Raw genomic sequence first — 13,264 nt, 5'->3', positions numbered from 1 at the left:
CCAAAGTCATACCTTCAGTCCAGGCCCAAACTCATACCTTCAGTCCAGGCCCAAAGTCATAGCTTCAGTCCAGGCCCAAAGTCATACCTTCAGTCCAGGCCCAAACTCATACCTTCAGTCCAGGCCCAAAGTCATAGCTTCAGTCCAGGCCCAAAGTCATAGCTTCAGTCCAGGCCCAAAGTCATATCCTTCAGTCCAGGCCCAAAGTCATAGCTTCAGTCCAGGCCCAAACTCATACCTTCGGTCCAGGCCCAAAGTCATAGCTTCAGTCCAGGCCCAAAGTCATAGCTTCAGTCCAGGCCCAAAGTCATAGCTTCAGTCCAGGCCCAAAGTCATAGCTTCAGTCCAGGCCCAAAGTCATATCCTTCAGTCCAGGCCCAAACTCATACCTTCGGTCCAGGCCCAAAGTCATAGCTTCAGTCCAGGCCAAAACTCATACCTTCAGTCCAGGCCCAAAGTCATACCTTCAGTCCAGGCCCAAAGTCATATCCTTCAGTCCAGGCCCAAACGCATACCTTCGGTCCAGGCCCAAAGTCATAGCTTCTGTCCAGGCCCAAAGTAATACCTTCAATCCAGGCCCAAACTCATACCTTCAGTCCAGGCCCAATGTCATACCTTCAGTCCAGGCCCAAAGTAATACCTTCAGTCCAGGCCCAAAGTAATACCTTCAATCCAGGCCCAAAGCCATACCTTCAGTCCAGGCCCAATGTCATACCTTCAGTCCAGGCCCAAAGCCATTATCTCCTTATTGCCTTTCTGGGATCTATGGAAGAGCTCGGCTAGTTTACGTGTTTAATGTATGACTTGTAATGCGCTGATGCCATTGTGAAACTCATTACGTTTGCGCACAAAATGTGTTTTGCCATCTGTAATGGATCACGGCTTGGCTCACAGTAAGTATAAGTCAAGCTATAATTGAGTAATATATATAATATGGATTTATAATTGAGGTTGTTGTTTTTCATCTGCTAGTCATGAGTGCTGGATGATGTATTGAAAAAGTGAGAAAGTAATTCAATAGGTGAATTGCATCTTGGGATGGGTTGTAAAATGTATCATTATATTAGTGTGTTATGATTTTGTTTTAGACAGGGGTTTGGGTACAACAACATAGTATTCATTTATTAACATCACATGGCAAGGACACTTGTGTAGCATGCCTGTTGTTAAATTACTGGACTTTAACCCACTAAGGGTATTCATGTGCTTTCCTTTCAACATTCTATTTTTAAAGTTAGACTCGGTTTTCAAAGCACAGTTAGTGCTTACCTTTTCATACAGTCTACCATATAATATTTAATGTTGGACCGCCATTGCTTCTAGGCGAAATGTGCACATGCAAAAACAATAAGCATTCTGGTGAATGACTACAGTATTTCCACATGTTCAGGTGCAATCCACCATTTGGAGCTGCAGACCTGGACTGGATGTTTCGTTTAGCACACAGAATTCCTTCTGAACCAACATTAAGAAAGACATTTTCTTTCTCTCCTGCTGTACAGTTTCATATGGGTTATATTCTGAACAAATGATTTCTCTCTGCTGTACAGTTTCATATGGGTTATATTCTGAACAAATGATGGGGCTTTCAGTATAATAACGTTATCTGTACTTTACAATAGAATTACATTTCCCTCTCTCTCTCCTTTCCTCCTTCCTTTCCTCATTATTCCAGGCGTTGCTCCCTGTCCAGTGTCCCTGGCCCCGATGCGCAGAGTGCTGCTCAGTCATCACACATGGTAGTAGGCAGGCTATAGTGACATGCGTATGTCAGGCTCTGTAACTCATGTACTGTATGTTTTTACACCTCAGCTGTTGCCTGTATGCACCGATCCTGACAAGAGGGCGGCGGCCTGGGACTTGATTAGGCTGCCATTGGCTCTTATTGTGACATATTTACTGTACCCCCCCAACATACGAAGCAATGAATAGTGTTTAAGGGCCAAGGCTATATATACACTGAACTGGCCTTGGCTTGTCAGTCACGATAACCTTTCCACACTATAGTGTTGACCTGAAGCATACTGTGCTGTCTTGGATATTTTCTTTTCACATTGTCCTTTGCAGCAAGGTGCCAGGAATTATGGTGGGATGCATAACCAGGCCAGGCCAGCCCAGTACAGCTCAGCTTGGCTAGACCGTAGTGTGAAAAGGGTCTATATCTATGAGCAAAAGCATCTCATAGGATAATGTTACTCGTGCATTGAGGCTCCAGTGCAACCCATTTCAGAGTTCATCACAGCATCATTTCAGTCAACGGAAATGAAATGGCCCGACATGACCATTGGCTGACACATAGAAATGACTGCATGAATGTTGAAATATTTGCTTGGTTCTTTGACTAACTAACTGACTGTCAGACTGACTGATGCTTTATTTGTCTTGGCATAAAATTACACTCAAAGAGCAAGACGTTCCCAAATCCTCGGCTCACTCACAAATCTAACCTTTCTTGCTATAATTCCCACGCTCATCTGCCAGTTACTCAATCAGGGGCTTCAGATAAGACGCTTCACTCTCTCACATTCCTCTGAAGAGGAGACATTAAAGCACGCAAAGCTTTGCCTAAACTCCTTCAACAGATAAAACACACACACACACACACACTAACATTACAACATTTCAAGTTCAACTAGTCAAGGATCTGTCAGTTTCCAGTCTGTAAAATCTTTGTTTCATTTTTCCACTACCTGATTTGTCTGTGTTCTCCTTCCCGCGCTTTGAGAAGTCTCTTATTGAACGTGTTTAAATGCCTCATCGGAGCTTTCTCCTGGAACCTGACTGAATCTTCTCCTCAGCACAAAGCCCCTTGCCGAGACAGCATGCTGTGACCTTTACTTTATTGTGTACGGGATGCAGAGATGATTAATTGGATTAGGTTGATGAAATTGAGAGAAATACAAAAGCCCTAGTCGGGTGCCCCGATGGGAATCTTCGAAAATATCAAATTCTGTAATTCGCAACATATTAGCCCGTCATACTGTATGTGTCACATGTATTGGTTGGTGGCTTAAAGAGGAAGGCAACCAGATTAGAAGAGACAGATGTTTTTCTCAGAAAAAGGAAAGTGAGATGGAGGGAGGGGTTAGATAGTCAGATTACAATGGAAGATCAGAGACTAAACGTGGAGCGGCTTGAGTTTGTGTTGTGCCACTCAAACCAGACCCAACACTCTAGTAAGAGGCAAGGCAATGTGCTTGGAATTCCTTTATTGTTCTCTTCGGGAATGTCATTATATTTTATATGGCAAAGATGCAGTCTTTGTCTATGTCCCAAATGGCACCCTACCCTATCCACCTTATAGTGCACTACTTCTGACTATAACCCATATGCCTCTGGTCAAAAGTAGTGTACTCCAGATATAAGATCCTAATTTGACCAGTTTCTCACAGCAGGAAAATAATCCTGCAGCAACAGGAAAAGTGAATTATTGTGTGCAATATAATTACTGGACATTTTTGTAGGGGTTGATACATTTTTAGTTAAAAACAACAAAAAAATGTTTTTTTAACTTGAATACACTAAAAGTTAGCATTTGCTGGTGTGCAGCAAATTTCCTGCAACAACAGGGTGATCAAATTAAGATCCCACATATGTATATAGGGAATAGGGTGCCCTTTAGGATACAGCCTATATGTTTCAGGGAGACAGGATGACAGCACATTAGAAGACAGGAAGAGGGGGGATAGAAGATGGAAGGTGATTGGCATGCACAGCAGATGTGTACTATGTGTTGACAGCATGACATCTACTTTGCATTCTCAATATGACAAGTTTGAATGTGTTCTGTGCATATTGTCCTGATGTGAAAGAGATTGTGTGGGGGGCGGGATGATGTGTAGGCATGTGGAATATGGAACCCAGTACCACTCCCCATCGCCTCTCTTGAAACAATATTAAAATGTAGACTATTTCTAGCTATCTCACAAAACAGTTAGCGATTAGCATATTGCTGTAGCTAGCTACCTTGGTTTTGTTTACAGCATGGAGTTCCTTGACTGTGAGAGGAACAAATTCAAGACACAGACACAGAAATGCCTTTTGTTGTGCCCAACAAAAAAAAGCCAGAAAATGAACTGTACTGCATATGCCATACTGTATGCATACAATAGCTACTTATGTGGTCCTCTAACAAGTAACAGAATGGAAGCATCTGGAAGCGGATTTACCTCAATTAGCACTCAATTACCATCAATTTGTTCAATGTAGCACTAAACGAATTGGACAAGATGGCGCCGACAGAGATGGTTGCTTCGCTTCGAGTCCGTTTTTATGTATTATTTCTTACATTGTTACCCCAGGAAATCTTAAGTCTTATTACATACAGCCAGGAAGAACTATTGGATATAAGAACGACGTCAACTTACCAACATTACGACCAGGAATACGACTTTCCCGAAGCGGATTCTCTGTTTGGACCACCACCCAGGACAATGGATCTAATCCCAGAAGCCGACCCAAAACAATGGCGCCGCAGAAGGGGCAGACGGAGTGGCCTCCTGGTCAGGCTCCGTAGACGTGCACATCGCCCACCGCTCCCGAGTATACTACTCGCCAATGTCCAGTCTCTTGACAACAAGTTTGACGAAATTTGAGCAAGAGTTGCCTTCCAGAGAGACATCAGAGATTGTAACATTCTCTGTTTCAAGGAAACATGGCTGTCTCGGGATATGTTGTCAGAATCGGTTCAGCCATCGGGCTTCTCCATGCATCGTGCCGACAGAGATAAACAACTCTCTGGGAAGAGGGAAGGTGGGGGTGTATGCTTCATGATTAACGACTCATGGTGTAATCATAACAACATACAGGAACTCAAGTCTTCTGCTCACCCGATCTAGAATTCTTTACAATCAAATCAGGCCCTACACCCAAACAAGGGCACTGCGTTCATCCACCTCTGGCCTGCTCGCCTCCCTACCTCTGAGGAAGTACAGTTCCCGCTCAGCCCAGTCAAAACTGTTCGCTGCTCTGGCACCCCAATGGTGGAACAAACTCCCTCACGACGCCAGGTCAGCGGAGTCAATCACCACCTTCCGGAGACACCTGAAACCCCACCTCTTTAAGGAATACCTAGGATAGGATAAAGTAATCCTTCTAACCCCCCCCCCCCTTAAAAGAGTTAGATGCACTATTGTAAAGTGGTTGTTCCACTGGATATCATAAGGTGAATGCACCAATTTGTAAGTCGCTCTGGATAAGAGCGTCTGCTAAATGACTTAAATGTAATGTAAATGTAAATGCCGGCCATATTACCTACCAAGAGAATTCTCGTCAGTTATCGTCACAGCTATGTGCATTCCCCCTCAAGCAGACACCAAGACGGCCCTCAAGGAACTTTACTGGGCTCTATGTAAACTGGAAACCATATATCCTGAGGCTGCATTTATTGTAGCTGTGGGTTTTAACAAAGCAAATTTGAGAACAAGGCTACCTAAATTCTATGAGCATATTGATTGCATTACGCGTGGGGTAATACACTTGATCACTGCTACTCTAACTTCCGCGATGGATACAAAGCCCTCCCCCTCCCTCCCTTCCGGAAATCTGACCACGATGCCATCTTGCTCCTACCGTCTTATAGGCAGAAACTCAAAAAGGATGTACCAGTGAGTAGAACCATTCAACGCTGGTCTGAACAATCAGAATCCACACTTCAAGATTGTTTTGATCACTCGTACTGGGATATGTTCTGGTCAGCCTCAGAGAACAACATCGATCTATACACTGACTCGGTGAGTGAGTTTATAAGGAAGTTCATTGGAGATGTTGTACCATCTGTGACTATTAAAACCTACCCTAACCAGAAACCGTGGATGGATGGCGGCATTCGCGCAAAACTGAAAGCACGAACCACTGCATTTAACCATGAAAAGATGTCTGGGAATATGGCTGAATATAAACAGTGTAGTTATTCCCTCCACAAGGCAATCAAACAAGCAAAATGCAGATACAGGGTCAAAGTGGAGTCGCAATTCAACGGCTCAGACACAAGACGTATGTGGCAGGGTCTACAGGAAATCACGGACTATAAAAAGAAAACGTCAAGCTTCCAGTCAAACTAAACACCTACTTTGCCCGCAAGGATCATATTACCTCCACCTTAACGGCCACCCTAGACACACTTCAGTTTGCATACCACCCCAACAGGTCTACAGACAATGCAATCGCCATCACACTGCACACTGCCCTATCCCATCTGGACAAAAGGAATACCTATGTAGGAATGCTGTTCATTGACTACAGCTCAGCATTCAACCCCTTAGTACCCTCCAAGCTCATCATCAAGCTGGAGGCCCTGGGACTCAACCCCGCCCTATACAATTGGGTCCTGGACTTTCTGACGGGCCACCCCCCAGGTGGTGAAGGTAGGAAACAACATCTCCACTTCGCTGACCCTCAACACTGAGGCCCACAAGGTTGCGTGCTCAGCCCCCTCCTGTACTCCCTGTTCACCCACGACTGCGTGGCCATGCACGCCTCCAACTCCATTGTCAAGTTTGCAGACGACACAACAGTAGTGAGCTTGATTACCAACAACGACTAGACAGCCTACAGGGAGGAGGTGAGGGCACTCGGAGTGTGGTGTCAGGAAAACGACCTCTCACTCAACGTCAACAAAACAAAGGAGATGATTGTGGACTTCAGGAAACAGCAGAGGGAGCACCCCCTATTCACATCGAAGGGACAGCAGTGGAAAAGGTGGAAAGTTTTAAGTTCCTCGGCTTACACATCACAGACAAACTGAAATGGTCCACCCACACAGACAGTGTGGTGAAGAAGGCGCAACAGTGCCTCTTCAACTTCAGGAGGCTGAAGAAAGTTGTCTTGTCACCCAAATCCCTGACGAACTTTTACAGATGCTCAATCGAGAGCATCCTGTCGGGCTGTATCACAGCCTGCTATGGCAACTGCACCGCCCTCAACCGCAAGGCTCTCCAGAGGGTGGTGCGGTCTGCACAACGCATCACCGGGGGAAAACTACCTGCTCTCCATGACACCTACAGCACCCGCTGTCACAGGAAGGCCCAAAAAATCATCAAGGACAACAACCACCTGAGCCACTGCCTGTTCACACCGCTACTGTACCATCCAGAAGGCGAGGTTAGTACAGGTGCAGCAAAGCTGCGACCGAGAGATTTAAAAACATCTTCTATCTCAAGGCCATCAGACTGCTAAACAGCAATCACTAACTCAGAGAGGCTGCTGCCAACATTGAGACCAAATCACTGGTCACTTTAATAAATGGATCACTAGTCACTTTAAACAATGCCACTTTAATAATGTTTACATATCTTACATATCATATGTATATATACTGTATTTTATACCATCTACTGCACCTTGCCTATGCCGCTCGGGCCATCGCTCATCCATGTATTTATATGTACATATTCTCATCCACCCCTTTAGATTTCTGTGTATTAGGTAGTTGTTGGGGAATTGTTTGATTACTTGTTAGATATTATTGCACTGTCGGAACTAGAAGCACAAGCATTTCGCCACACTTAACATCTGCTAACCATGTGTTTGTGACCTATAACGCTTGATTTGATTTGACTAAATTTGATAAAAACGATAGAACTCGAGAATAATAGTCTTCTTACAGTTTCTCCACAGAAAGTCTAACACTAGAGTTAAAAGACTGCCTCCCTTTTTTCCATTTCATTGAACACCATAATGAAACCCAATAACAATTTTATATAATTCAATCTCTTTCCCGCATAAGGATAAGCATAAACTGAATCAATACCCAAGATAAGTTAGTTCTTTCTGCTATATTCATTTTCTGGAAACACAGGTGGAGGAAAAATCAAGTCACAGTAATACACATTACCAATTCAAAAACACATTATAGCCAAAGGCCATTGCTTACTGTCTAATTGTCTCTCTCCACCAACTGATCTGGTATAATTAAGACATGGCAGAAGGCTCTATTCTCCAGTGACTTCTAGTCTTTTCATCTGCAACCACAACCACAGGCAGGTCAACCAAACATCTCTCAGCTGCTGCTGCTGCTTCTCAACAATGGACAGGGGTTCCTCTGGGATGTCTATTGGAGCTGCATGTGTCTCGGGAGAGGGAATACTGTACACACAATGCAATTGCAGGTAGAAAGCCTTTGGGGAAGCGTTGCCACTGTTTTCTTGGCCAACTACTGTATATTATGCACCAGTCTGCTGCTATGTGTAGTCTACCTGTGTGTCCTTGCTGGGACAGCTGATGGCAGTTTATTTTATGCTACTCTTTCCACTGGTATTTATCTGGTGTTTTATTGGAAATTCTGTGGTAACAATGGGTGCAATTCATTACTGTTGGTGATTACCTGGTACCAATGGTGCCCAGTGGTTCTTTTTTAGTGAATCCCTGAAAACAAACAAGTAATACTGTACATAGGTGCTTCCTGCCTAACTACCTGCCTAACTACTATGTTCTTTCTCAGTAAATACCTGGTCAGTGAAGTACGACTAAAAAGCTCTCTCTATCTGAAGTAGAATACTACAACCACTGTAGCAGACCTGATACTTGTACTGGGTGTTGATGAGACCCATCTACACCAACAAGCCAAATCCAATAACAATAATGAATCTCCTAAAATCAAATCCTCATTATTATACATGAAGTCTTTTACTCTCCTCTTTTCTATTCTTCTTCTTTATTCTCCTCTTATTCAAATCCTAATAGTATAATTCCATGAGGCTCGGCCTAAGCTTCATACAGTAGGTTGGAAATGAAACCAGTAAAACAGTGGTTGACTCACAAATGATTATGATGGTGCCCTGGGGCCAAGGTGATGACAAATGTTTTTGGGGACAAAGCAAAAGCCTCACTAATCACAACAGTGCTCTAGTGTCCTAGCTAGACCTCGGGGAAATGTGGACTTGTGGAGTCAAGTGGGTTTCAAGCCCGGGCTTGCTCACCGTGACAGAGCTACAGATGTATTATCTTAATTTTGTTACTGAGAATTTTCCTGCACCGCAGATAAGCTTCATGATTTACATACATTCAGTCAAAACCTGCACTAACACACGTTGATATTAACAGTATTGCACTTTATTGTAGCCTCATTTTGGCCAGCTAATAGCCTATCTACCGATCAAGCAACATTATGAACTAAACATTCAAATCCTGTTGCTGCAGGATTCTTTTTCTGCTATAATACTAGTCAAATGAAGATCCTACAGCTGTATTTTCGTTAATTTTACAGATGCACTGTTTGTTTACACTACATAAATGGCTATGTAATTGCACTTGACAACAGTTTTTGTAATTGAACAGCAATGTGTGGTTACGGAGTTACTGTCTTTTCTAAATGTCAGAGTGGAGAAGAAATATTTGGAGATAGCTGCAGCCTGCTTGAGGGGGAGAATTCACACACGTCTCTCTCTCTCTCTCTCTCTCTCTCTCTCTCTCTCTCTCTCTCTCTCTCTCTCTCTCTCTCTCTCTCTCTCTCTCTCTCTCTCTCTCTCACTCTCTCACTCTCTCACTCTCTCTCCCTCCTTCCCTCTCTTCCATCGACTAGCTATCAGCACCTCCTCTCTCCATCAGTCCACAGGAAATATGCATGGGGCCGCAGTCAAAGGGATGTTTGTCAACGTCATGTGGAACGCGGAGCTGCGACGATGCTTGCATGTTAAGCAGCCCCTCTGCCTTAATCAAGCCAATCACAGGCGCTAGGAAAATGAGAAAATGCGGTAGGGCCCAGACACCTGGCATTAAGACACTCTCCCTCCTTCCCTCCATCCCTCTCCCTCCTTTCCTCCATCCAGCCATCCCCTAACTCAGCCCTATCAGACACCTCCAAGCTTTGCATATGAGATCATTAGATTCGATCTGCGGCCCTATTTGTCTCCCCCTCTCCCTCTCCCTCTCCCTCTCTCCTCTTTTCATGAACCGAAACAAAGAAAGGCCTCCCTAATCCCGCGGCTAAGGTGCTTTTTTATTGGATGCTTAAGCCACCAAGACAGGCTACTATGCCTGGGTTTAACAACTGCTCAGGAATTCCTTTGTGCCGGTTGGACTATCCTTGTGTTTTGCTCATGGAGAGGGTTGTGACCTGAATGCTACCTGTGGGTACATAAAGGCCTGGACACAGCATAGCGGCATGCAGTCGTTCCCCTCTACTAACGCTTGACTTTACAGTTCAGCGGGATGGATCTACACCCTTTCTTTCTTTCTTTCTTTCTTTCTTTCTTTCTTTCTTTCTTTCTTTCTTTCTTTCTTTCTTTCTTTCTTTCTTTCTTTCTTTCTTTGTCTCTCTCTCTCCCCCTGCCCCCTCTTCCTCTCTCTCTCTCCCTCTCTCTCTCTCCCTCTCCCTCTCCCCATCCCCCTCTCTCTCCATCTGTCCCAGACAGTCTGCAGTAAATCATTGTGGCTGTAAATTGGGCCTCTTTGACCCTCGCGAGACCCAATAAGTGCCCAGATCCTAACTGGATCCGCCAATCAATGGATCAATAATCGTTCTTATGTTTCTGGTTTTGTTTTTAGACTTTTCTTCTTCTTGCTGAATGTCAAACTGGATTTGGAGTCATCAAATATGTGATGGGTGGGTTGGTGTTGCTTTACTTGGGGCTGAACAGGATTGTGAGAACCCCCTACCCAGCTGAGGGCCATAGCAGTAGGTCAAGCTAGAGACGTTGTCCAGGAATCCAGTAGACTAGGTCATAGAGGCGAAAATCTATAGTCTTAAAATCAGCTGGTTGGTGGACACTTTTATCAGCTTGAATAGCCCACTCGAGCGAGACTTTTGCTTTCTTCTGAATCTCTACGGCAATACAATCAACCTCTATGCATGGTGGGGTGACTATAGCTATAAAATAGCAAGCTGCGCGGAGTGCAAAGCTGCAGCCTTGGCCTTCACTGCATGACGATTGGGCAGTTCGCACATCGAGCAATGATTATTCTTTCTGCTACCACCTAAAATAACATGTGGTGGTGGAGCTGATAACCTGGATCAATGCGTCTGGCATGCTGTAAAAAAAATCAAGATACTTCAACTAAATATTATTAAGTAACTGCTTCCACAGCCTTTTTATTCTTTACTCAACTTTTCTGTCAAAGTGTTAACTGAACTTAATATTTTTTTGTTTGCCTAAACTTAGCACCAACATGAGAAAACATAGGCAAAAATTATGTGTTTGCTCCAATTGTTTCATATGTTCATTCAACTACTGTCATGTGTACTGTGAGAGAGTGACACAGGGAACAGGGAGGAGGGAGGGAGATACAAGAGACAGCAACCAACCAAGCCGACTCGCTCTGTAGTAGACTAATAACTGCCATAGCTAGGTTATTTATCATGCAATATGATTACGTAGTACCTGTCTTGACTGCATCAAACCGTGAGAACCTAGTTAAGATAACGTTAGCTAGCTAGGCTAATTCAGGCTGCAGTGGATGTGCTTCTCATCCTACAGTTACAAATAACAACTCCACCCAGAATATTAAGCAGCAGCCTACCTGTTGGCTCTTGGTTGTTGTAGCCTATCCTTGTCCTTTAACTTTTAATTCCGACATTTTAATTCCATCTTCCACTGATTAGATATCTCCTAACTTTTGCCACACATGGAGGCTCTATGACTGTAGACTATTGCCGCTTTGATGACTTATGATTGGCCAACAATAACAACAATCTACACACGCCATGCTCCACTCTCTTGAAAAGCAAGAGCAGCAGCAACCATTTTAAAATGTCTCTATCTCTCTACTGCAGCAGTCACATTCGAATCTGTACCGGCCCTTCCAGACAAGGCAGGGTAATTCGAGTACAGGTGGATCCGTGAAGACCTCTAATTGACATACACCAGGTGAATCCACAGTGACTATACTCCCTACAAAGACTATATTATAACCCACAGCGACTATACACCCTACAAAGACTATATTGTAATCCACAGCAACTATACACCCTACAAATACTATTTTATAACCCAGTGACTACACTCTCTACAAGACTATATTATAACCCACAGTGACTATACATCCTACAAAGACTATATTGTAATCCACAGTGACTACACTCCCTACAAGACTATATTATAACCCACAGTGACTATACATCCTACAAAGACTATATTATAACCCAGTGACTACACTCCCTACAAGACTATATTATAACCCACAGTGACTATACATCCTACAAAGACTATATTGTAATCCACAGTGACTACACTCCCTACAAAGACTATATTATAACCCACAGTGACTATACTCTCTACAAGACTATATTATAACCCACAGTGACTATACTCCCTACAAAGACTATATTATAACCCACAGTGACGATACTCTCTACAAGACTATATTATAACCCACAGTGACTATACTCCCTACAAAGACTATATTATAACCCACAGTGACTATACTCTCTACAAGACTATATTATAACCCACAGTGACTATACTCTCTACAAGACTATATTATAACCCACAGTGACTACACTCCCTACAAAGACTATATTGTAACGCACAACAACTATACACCCATTGGATGCTGAAGCACTACGCAGTCATGACAATGAGTAGTGAGACTGAGAGTCGACTGGGCCCGTCTTAACCATCACTCTCCTATGTCCCCGTCTTAACCATCAATCTCCCCTGTCCTGTACACCCACCCCCTCTCCCCCTCTCCCCCAGGGCATTGGCACAGATTGGCACAACAGCAACACGCTGCAGGGACAGATCAGATCAGAGCGAACTAAGCGTGGTCTCACCTCTGGCAGCGGCATGCCGTTGATGATGAGGTCAGGCTGCTGGGGACCCTGCCCGCTGGCGAAGGGATGCTGCTGATAGCCACCGTGGTTGGGCGCGGCATTGCGCGAGTTCTGGTTCTCCACGTTGAGGAAGGTGCTCTCGGAGCGCCTGCAGCCCAGCGGCAGGCTCTGCTGGTGGTAGTCGAAGTAGTTGAGCGAGGAGGTGAGAGACGAGCAACTCACCACGTTCATCTTGTCCGTCTCCTCCACGTCGCGCGGCACGAGGCGGATGTCGTTCTTGCTCAGCTTCTTCTTGCTCGACTTCTTCTGGCTGCCATACGAGTACTCCGCCACCCTGCGCAAGTAGAAGAAACTGAACAGACTCAATAAAGCAGTGCTCTGTCGTACCCGCCCACAGGCACACGCCGTTCGGCCAGAGGCGCCCCGCTCAGTCATGCCAGAGTGCTGACCGAAGTGTGCCGTGGTGGTGGCAAGCACATTGGTAAGCATCCGGGGTAGCGAGACAGAGGAGCCACGCTCAAGTGACCCCCCCCCCCCTCTACCCAAGCCTGACCG

At 44.6% G+C, this 13,264-nt stretch overlaps 1 protein-coding gene across 6 annotated transcripts in view; it reads right to left on the bottom strand.

The window, feature by feature from the left end:
- Positions 1–13,264, bottom strand: part of pcdh19 (protocadherin 19) — a 105,620-nt gene that overhangs the window by 83,993 nt on the left and 8,363 nt on the right. For 2 of the 6 annotated variants that reach the window (XM_071399163.1, XM_071399164.1), the window contains exon 2: positions 12,710–13,061. In XM_071399163.1, coding sequence (XP_071255264.1) covers positions 12,710–13,061 — 352 coding nt within the window. The remainder of the gene's footprint in view (positions 1–12,709; positions 13,062–13,264) is intronic. The other 4 variants (XM_071399165.1, XM_071399166.1, XM_071399167.1 and 1 more) reach the window with 3 other exon arrangements.

The sequence above is a fragment of the Salvelinus alpinus genome, chromosome 4 (genome assembly GCF_045679555.1).
Source record: "Salvelinus alpinus chromosome 4, SLU_Salpinus.1, whole genome shotgun sequence".
Lineage (NCBI taxonomy): Eukaryota > Metazoa > Chordata > Actinopteri > Salmoniformes > Salmonidae > Salvelinus > Salvelinus alpinus.
Note: the sequence above shows the minus strand (reverse complement) of the source record. Positions and strands in the feature narration are given on the sequence as shown.